This window comes from Rattus norvegicus, chromosome 14 (assembly GCF_036323735.1).
Source record: "Rattus norvegicus strain BN/NHsdMcwi chromosome 14, GRCr8, whole genome shotgun sequence".
Taxonomy (NCBI): Eukaryota; Metazoa; Chordata; class Mammalia; order Rodentia; family Muridae; genus Rattus; species Rattus norvegicus.
In genome coordinates, this window is record NC_086032.1 from 44,553,085 (window position 1) to 44,562,745 (window position 9,661).

General features: G+C 43.8%; 1 protein-coding gene and 1 pseudogene across 2 annotated transcripts in view; one reads left to right on the top strand and one right to left on the bottom strand.

The window, feature by feature from the left end:
• Pgm2 (phosphoglucomutase 2) overlaps positions 1–336 on the bottom strand; it is a 33,515-nt gene extending 33,179 nt beyond the window's left edge. Inside the window, exon 1 of one of the 2 annotated variants that reach the window (NM_001106007.3) lies at positions 162–336. In NM_001106007.3, coding sequence (NP_001099477.2) covers positions 162–266 — 105 coding nt within the window. In that variant the 5' untranslated portion in view covers positions 267–336. The remainder of the gene's footprint in view (positions 1–161) is intronic. The other variant, XM_006250997.5, reaches the window with a different exon arrangement.
• Positions 337–9,123: 8,787 nt separating this feature from the next.
• Positions 9,124–9,292, top strand: LOC120096845 (U2 spliceosomal RNA; annotated as a pseudogene).
• The last annotated feature ends 369 nt before the right edge of the window (positions 9,293–9,661 follow it).

Sequence of the window (9,661 nt, forward strand, 5' to 3'; positions counted from 1 at the left end):
GGTCTAGCAGCCGGGCGAGCCACACAGCTGTCTCAGTCCCGCCACAGTTTATGCCGATCAGGCTCTGTGTGGCGGGGCAGGGAAGGAAGGAAGCTGGGCCCGGCTTCCTACCCCGAACGTCACAGCTCCAGGGAACCCAAGAGCCGGAGATCGGCCCTTACCCGGTCCCAGCGTAGCCACTGCGCGGTCTCCTGGTCCAGTCGCGCGTCCATTCCCAAGCCGCTGGCCTCGGGAGCCGGTGTCTGTGTTGGTGTCGCTGCCGCCATCCTGTCCGAGCCACAACCCAGCGGAGGAGGCCCGGTCACCCTTCTGGAGGGGCGGAGAGAGGGCGGGGACAGAGGCGTAGTTAGTGAACCAGAGGGAAGAGGACGTGCAGCAGCCCCGCCCAGTTCCAGACTTGCCATTAGAAGGTGTGCCTCCGGGAGGGCTAGGAAATTGGAGAATGATTGGTGGCTAGGAGAGCAGGAGGATCGCCTTACTCTAGTAGTCTCCCATTGTCTTCCATCAAACATCACGCGCGCATTTGGTGCCCATACGCCTGGGATGCTAGTCTGACTGCACAGGCCAGTAGCAGTAAGGGAGAGGCAGGCAGGTCTCCGTGAGGCCAATCAGATCTACGTTAGTGAATTCCATACTAACTAGGGGTACATAGTGAGATCCTGTCTGAAAATGTAAATTAAATTAGAGAATAGCAGAGGGGGAAAAAATCTTGACAAAGAAGAGCCAAGTGGGGAATAAATCACGACCAAATTTATTCCAGCAAACCAGAAATGAGGTAACACTTGACGAAGACAGTTTATGTCAGAAGAGCACCCTGAAGGACAAGTTGTCACTTGAAGATGCTGAGTCAACTGGATTTTTACACTAGAAAATGTAAAAGGAATGTCGACTCATCTTCCTGAAGTCATCACACACAAAACGAGAATTCCAGGTCAGCTGGGGGATGTACACACTTGATTGGCCATGAGGGAGCACAAGCAAGAATGGTTCGAGCTGCACGAGGTGGTGCCTCTCTCACTCCTGTAGTCTCAACTATTGAGAGACTGAGGTGGGACCCTTGTGAGTTCTGATCCTGACCTGCGAAGTGAGTTCCAGGTCACAGGGCTACAGCATGAGACCTTGTCTCAACAAACAAATAACCCTAAAAAGAAAGAACAACCAAGCAAGCAAACAAAAAGCAAAACAGTTGAACACTGGCTGTTCTTCCAGAGCACCTAGGTTTGATTATCAGCACTCACTTGGCTGCTCAAGACCATCTGAAACTTCAGGGAATCCTGCATCCTTTTCAGACCTCCATTGTCACATATATCTATGCTTCACAGACATATATGCAGGCAAACCCCCCAAACATTAAAAAATATATTTAAAAAGTTTCTAGCAGCTTTAGTCACAAAAAGCTCCAATCAGGCACATCCAGATCACCGACAATAGAAAGGATAAATATATAGTGGTATATTCATACTAAAGAATATAAATGCATTATGGTTGCTCATAACGAGTTACTCAGCCCAATGAGAATGAAGGACTGTATACAACCTCATGGATGTAGTTCATAAACATCCCATAGAGTAAAAGAATTCAGACCTCTGACAGACACTGGGTCTGACAGACAATAAGAAAAGCACTAGGTCCCAGGGACTAAACCACTACCCAGAGACTATACACGGACTAACCCTGGACTCCAACTGCATAGGTAGCAGTGAATAGCCTTGTTGGGGCACCAGTGGAAGGGGAAGCCCTTGGTTCTGCCAAGGTTGGACCCCCAGTGTAAGGGATTGTTGGGGGGCAGTAATGGGGGGTGGGTGGGGAGGGAAACACCCATGTAGAAGGGGAGAGAGAGGGGATAGTGGGCTGATGGACAGGAAACCAGGAAAGGGAATAACATTTGAAATGTAAATAAGAGGGGTTGGGGATTTAGCTCAGTGGTAGAGCGCTTGCCTAGCAAGCACAAGGCCTTGGGTTTGGTTCCCAGCTCTGAAAAAAAGAAAAAAACAAAACAAAACAAAACAAAAAACCCAAAACCAGAAATGTAAATAAGAAATACCCAATTTAATAAAAATTGAAGAAAAAAAAAGCACTAGGAAAGAAAACAAATCAGTGTTTTCCAGAACTGGATATGGGGGTTCACTAGAAAGGTCACTGGGGTGAAGAGAAGGGATGGTTTTATAGTCACTGAGTTTGTGGCTGTCTGGATCTAGGTGCTCATCACAACTTAGAACCATGGCTGTCAGCTAAGTCATATCTCAGTTTTGAAACTACATTTATCTATGGAGTGTGTGTGCATGTGTCCGTTCTCTTCTTCCACCACATTGGTCCTAGGGATTGAATTCAAGTTGTCAGACTTGGTGGCAAGTGCCTTTTGTTGCAGGCTATTTAATCACACTCTGAACTCTGAGCTCATGTTGTTTACTGGAGAAACCTGTTTCTAGTTGTGGTATGACTGAGCCTCAGCACACACCTTCACACCTTTAATCCCTCCGGCTGGGATACACCCTTTGTACTCACCTTTAATCCCAAACAATGAAGGTAAAGTTCATTTATAGAAGGAAGCAACCCTGTTTGAAAGTGATGTCTAATTGAGTGGCAAAGTGACAGATCAGAGAAACATGTGAGAGAACAGAACAGAGAGGAAAGAGAGGCTACTTAAAAAAAAGCAACACAGAGAGGAGAGAGGGCAGTTTTAAAGAGACAGGTTACACAGAGAGAGAGAGAGAACAAGCTAGACACAGGGAAAGACAGTCAGAGAACGAGAAGGAGGATAGAGCTTAGTCAGCAGCAAGTCTCAGAGGCTGAAAACGTTCTAGGCCTAGATAAGAATGTACGGAGGCTAGAAGTTTCCAGGACTAGGCCTAGGCTAGTAGACAGAGGAAATAAGTATCAGAGACAACAATTACATTAGGCAAATAGAAGATACTTTTACAGACTTTACTTGGTGAGTCACCTCACTGTTTCATATCTCAATTTTTAAAAGTTAAAAAACTACAGAAGAATTAATCTATGGGCATTAGGAGACTGGTTATATTTGGGAAGGAGGAATTCTGTGTCTGCTCTGCCCTTCCTCCCTACTATGAAAGTTGATCAGGGCCTTGCTTGTGGTAGCCAAGCCCTTAGCCATGAGCTCTATCCCCAACCCCAACCCCTAATCTTCACATTTTTTCTTTTCTTTGAGACTGGGTTGCCAAAGCTTGTCTAAATTGGTCTTAAACTGGCTATAGTTGTAGCTAAAGCTGGCTTGAAATTTATGATCCTCCTGCCTCAGTAACTGAGATTATAGATATTTGCCAGCATCCCTTGCTTGGACCCATTCTCCTTTATGACCTGAATGGAGACAGTATAGATGCATTCACATATGTTACTTGATAGTGCTACAATCCTTTTGTTGGTTGCTTGGTTAGGTTTTGGGTCTCCTGTAGCCCATACTCAACTCAATATGTAGTTAAGTACAGCCTTAAACACCTGGCACTCCAGTCTCTAACTCCTCAGTGCTGGGATTGTAGGCACACACCACCACACCTAGCTACAGTTTTAAGAGTTGGGTGCTTTCCTTGTGTTCTTTGGAGCGTTAGATAAAAGAGCACACATTAGGAGTATGGTGTGTGTACAAAGGATCTAACACATAGTTACTAAGTTAGAGCAGAACTGGCAGGGAAGTGAGGGAAGGCCTGAGGGCAAGGATTAACAGAGGCCTCTGGGGCTTCCTTGAGTACTCCAAGCTAATATAGAGACAAGAAAGGGGATGTGGCTGACCTTGGGCATGGCAGCCTGGCAAATGCATTTTAAACAGAAAATGATCCTGTCTGTGACCCAAAAGGCTGAGGGGTGGAAACAAACAGAGAAAAGGAGAAGGATGCTGTCTCAGCTATGGCTGAATGTATACTGGAGAATATATATATATATATATATATACATATATATATATATATATATTACACATACATGATATTTATAAACAAATAAAGGGTTTCTTTCACTAGTGGACCTGGAAACCAAGAAGACCATAATCATAAACTTTTGAGAAGCGTATTGAAACCATAGCAAGAAGTTGTCTTTGCTTTCCCTTCTGTCAGTTCTAGTATCTCCTTTCCCTGCACCAGCCACGCTGTGACAGCAGTTGTAAGGGACAGAGTCAGACCTAGTTGGTCTCACTCACTTTTGTTTGTCTTTCAAATGCCACAGCACAGTTCATGCCCTGTCTGTGAACTTTGCTGCCTTAAGCCAAGATGGGGCTGAGGTGCTTCCCAATAATGAAAGTTCAATGCATCGGAGCTCATATTGACCAGTTCGTGATGGGCAATGTGCTGGCTAATTTGATGTCTACCTGACACAGGTTAGAATCATCTGAAAGGAGGGAACCCCAACTGAGAAAACGCCTCTATAAGATCAGCTATGGCAAATCCGCAGAGCATTTTCTTAATTCGTGATTGATTGGTGAGGGCTTAGCCCATTATGGATAGGACTACCCCTGGTCTGATAGTCCTTGGTTCTGTAAGAAAGCATTCCTAAACAAACATCTAATCCCCTGTGACATCAACTCATTTAAGTTATGTTATAGGAGGAGGTTCCATGAACTCTGGTAGCCTGTTTGTATGTGACAGTAGCTGCCCTCCATGATAAATAAATACCGCCCATTTTTGACATGGATATCAGGAGGAGATTCTCTGAATGATTTTACTTGTTTGCCATGTTCCCTGCTGCCTAAGAGCTGTTTCTCATGTGAATATCCTGATGTCCTTGGAAGCGTCCCAGCATGTCCCAATCCTTAGCCCTTTCTAATGGATTTGTATCCATCTCAGGCACTGTTTTTCTAAAGTTCTTTAGTATGAGAAATTTTAAATGTTTGCTCACTTTGATCCCTGGTAACTCTCATGTAGACACAGAATGATTATTTCGTGGCCAATCTTGCCTTATTCACTGTAGGTTTATGTCATTATGCAGGTGAAGGCAGGTACAGATAGAACGAAGCTTGTCATTGGATGAGAAGGAAGAATGGGTGGGAGAAAAGTTTTAGAGAGGCAGAGGAGGCCGGAACAAGAAAAAGCAGCTGAGAGAACATGGCGGCAGATGTTAAGATTCTTCTCTGTGCATAGTTACAGGTTGTTACGACTATTCTTAAGGGAGAGGTGTATTCTGGATTTTGTGTTGTCTAGATGGGCAAATTAGATCTTATCAATTGGAGCAGAGGATATTGTGTGATGTGTTCTTTCATGTGACGACTTAGTTGAGTTCAAGAGAGTGTATGGTAGCAGGACGTTCCAGGCCACCACAGAATTGGGATGCATATTCCTGGCATGGTGGAAACCAGCCAAGAGAGCTGTGGGGCGCTCTGACAGGGTGTCACATTGGAATAGCTCTCAGACAGCAGGTCAGAAAGTAGATGGGGACAGTGTGGAGCTGCTGAGATAAATTAGTGCTGGAGCTGGAACTAGCACAACCTGGCAGTGTGGGTGGGAACTGTCTGCCCTTTTCTCTATTTTACCGCAATAATTCACTTACTGCCTTCCTCCCAAGCTACTGAAAAAGTTCCAGATATTGTATCATTTGTCTACAGATATATCTGCTTATATCTTTCTGAAACCTAAAGTCATTTCAAAGTGACCATAGCATAGTGATTTCATCTAAACATTTAAAAATCAAACATTATTCTCCAATGTCACTGTCCATTAAGTGTCCACATTTCTATCCTGTCTTGCCTTTGTTTTGTTTTCAGTTTGCTGGAATTAGGAGCCAAGGAAGCTTCCCATTGGTTGATGCTCTTTCAAGTCTCCTTCAGTCTATAGGTACAGCCTTGGTTTCCTGCTGTTTGCCTGTGAAGGAGCAGAGTCCCTTGTCCTGCAGCCTGAATTTTGCCGATTGCCTCTGGGGTGTTCTTTGACCTATTTCTCTCTTTCCTTCCTCTCCTGTAAATTTGTTTGTTATAATATTCTGCTTATGGGAGAGATCCTTCCTCACTGAACTGTGAACTCTCTGAGAACAGAAACAGTGTCGTATTTATCTTTGTCTTCTTAGAATCCAGCACTGTAAGTCTTCAATGAATACATTTAAAAATGAGGAAATACTGCAGCTGTTTGTATTTTCCTCAGTTCAGAACATGGAAGACTATAGGTTGCTGGTGATGAGTTCTTAGCTCCTCCCTTTCTTTTCTGGGGACAACAGGCAATGTTATTTTTTGTTTCTTTATTTCTCAAGTAGAAGTAATAATCGTGTATTAGTCAGAGTTCTCTGGAGAGACAGAACCAGTAATCCCCACCTCCCAACCCCGTGTGTGCATTCGTGAGTGACAGAGAGAGAGAGAGAGAGAGAGAGAGAGAGAGAGAGAGAGAATCGTGAATGCATGTGCAAACATATCTGTGTGTTTGTAAATGGACTTCCTATATTGATTCCCACAACAGGAAGCTGGGTAGTCCAACAATGGCTTCCATGCTGGAAAGGCAGAAAATTCAATAATTATTCTGTCTAAGAAGCTGGAACACTAGGCTGGAGAGATGGCTCAGTGGTTAAGAGCACTGACTGCTCTTCCAGAGATCCTGAGTTCAATCCCCAGCAACCACATGGTGGCTCACAACCATCTGTAATGAGATCTGATGCCCTCTTCTGGTGTGTCTGAAGACAGCTACAGTGTACTCACATATATAAAATAAATCTAAAAAAAAAAAAAAAAGCTGGAACACTGAATAATGGGGACTAGCAATGCATCCCTACTCTAAGGCTGAAGGCTTGCAAGCTCCCTGCAGAGCTGCCCTCTTGAGGCTTCATGGAAATACTGAAAAGAGTGCAGTTTCCATGGTGATGGCCGCATCAATAGACAGATTGGAGAAGGAGCTTTCACATGCTTCAGTCTCTTCTAGATTTATTCCATCTGGTTCTCCAGCCTGCTGGATGGTGGGTGCTGTCAGCATTCAAGGCAGGTCCTTCCCCCTCAGTCATTCTTCCATATGCCAATCCTGTCTGGGAAGGCATTCACAAACATATCAGAAGCATTCTTGACCAATCCTCTGGCATCTCTCCAGCCAATGGAGTTGACAGTCAAGACTAACCTTATCATCTGTTTGTCCCCAAAGCTATTTCCTTATATCATAGTTAACCTTCAAATAGACAATAACAAGGTCATAATTACTCTGTGGTATAACCAGGACAGTTGAAAACATTATACCTTCTCCAGAATAAGTTACAGTGGTTTGATGAATGCCTACTCTTCTTTTGATATGGATGCACTGGACCATCATGGCCCAGGGTTACTGAGGAAGTGTTGAGGAAGTTTCAACCTCAGATACCTCAAATATGAGGATGACAGGAGTTGGCTACCTCTCCACTCCCAACCAGGCTCCATAAAGTCCACTCCCCCACCATCCACCCTAGAAAGAATTGATTAGCCAGCTGTCAGGCTTCACTCCTTATCTGATCTTTAAGGACCTCTCACCTCCCCCTGGACCCTACAAGCCCTGAGTCTGCAGATGAATCATCTTCCAACATCCCTGCTCTGCCAATGGTATATATAAAGCCTTGGCCCATAGACCCTGCCCACCTCCCCAGGGACATATATGTAACAATATACCTCTGACCTTATGTTATAAGATAAAGAAATAGGAAAAAAAGGATATCTGCATAGTGTATGTGTATAAACAGTTTTAACAAAATGAAAAGAAACATTCATGACAGTTATAACCTCTGATTCTGTGACTGGCCACATGGCCACAACTGGAATTTATATCTATCTTTTATACTACCCATTCTGGGTCTTCCTGCCTTCCATGGCACCTTAGTTGGCCTTGGTGCCTTACCTGGATACGTGATCTGCACCTTCATTCCTGATAGCTCTGAGCCATTTGTCTTTTTGCCTGGGTTGGGTTTGTGTAGTTTCTTATGGATGGTCATAATAGGATACAGAACAGAATGCCTGATAGTGGCAATGTTCCTGGTTTATCTGTTTATTTTACTTGTATTTAACGTCCTGGGATTCAAACCCAAGGTTTTATGAGTGCTAGGAAAGGGCTCTACCAAGCTGTATCTCCATTGTTGCTGCACTTTTAAACCACTTTTATATTTGTAGGGACATATATATATACGTATTCCTGCCCTGGCCACTGGTACAGGACCATAGCCATCTCCCAGACTGCAGTGGTTTGAATATGCTCAGACCAGGGAGTGGCACTATTAGGGGGTTTGGCCTTGTTGGGGTATGTGTGGACTTGTTGTAGGAAGTGTGTCACTGTAGGCATGGACTTTAAGATCCTCATCCTAACTGCCTGGAAGCCAGTCTTCTTTCTAATGGCCTTCAGATGAAGATGTAGAACTCTCAGCTTCTTCTGCACCATGTTTGCTTGGATGCTGCCATGCTCCCATCTTGCATATACTAGACTGAAGCTCTGTAATCTAACCCCAACAGAATGTTGTCCTTATAAGAATTGCTTTGGTCATGATGTCTGTTCACAGTAGTAAAACCCTAACTAAGACACAACTCTTAACCATTTTTTTAGAATATACTTATTTTACTTAAAAAAAAACCCACAAACAAGCAAGCAAGCAAACAAACAAATAACCTAGCTGGCCATGGTGGTGCATGCCTTTAGTATGAAGAGAGGCAAAGGCAGGCGGATCTCTGAGTTTGAGTTTCAGGATCAGTCTGGTCTACAAGATGAGTTCCAGGACAGACATGATACACAGAGAAACCACGTCTTAGAAAACAAACAAAAACTACTAAGAAGCACATGCTGTGTTCAACAGACAACAACATCACCGAGCTCATGTTGCCTGAGTCACTAGAATTCATCATTTCTCCCTATATATCATTTCATCTCCCATGGTTTTATTCATCATGGCCTAACAGCAAAAGACCTATGTTCTCACACACATTTGTGTACACTTACTCTTGAAAGCCACACATACATGCACTCATACAGCTGTTCTGTGTAGGTTGTGTAAGAAAAATGTTTGTTCAGTGATGAAATTGCTTTGGAACACATTTTCAACACACAGCTGGTCATGAAGTGATGAGGTCTGGCTGTGCTCAGAGAGCATGACTCACGACACATGGTCGATCCTCAAGTGGTGTCTTGAATATTTGTTTATGTCTTAAATAGAAGTGCTTGTAAGTTAATATAATTTAACTTTTAAAAGTGCTTTTAGATCGCTTCTCGGCCTTTTGGCTAAGATCAAGTGTAAAAGTGCTTTTAGTGTTTTGGGTTTTTTGTTTGTTATTTTTGTTGAGATAGAGTCTCATGTAGCCCAGGCTGGCCTCAAATTCATTTATAGGCTGAGGATCACCTTAAATAGCTGATCCTCTTACCTCTAACCCCAGCTTAGAGGGTTCTGAGTTTCAAACACAGGCCCTCTTGTATGGTAGACACTCACTTCTACCACCTGAGCCACATCTGCCAGTTGGCGTTTTGAAGATAGTATCTCACTGTATTATTTAGGGTAGCCTTGAACTCACTGCAATCATCCAAACTCCATCTACTGAGTGCTGTGATTCTTGGTATATGTTTCGTGAAATATTACAAAAAAGCAACCCATGCTAGCACTGGCTATGCTCTAGTAATGCAGTTTCCCCACCCCCAAGGTCCCCTAGGTCCAGTGACTGCCCAACTCACGGCCATTCTCTTGCTGAAGATCTTGCTCATATTCCCAGCCATCTACCCACCGTACAAATCACTGTAACTGGGTA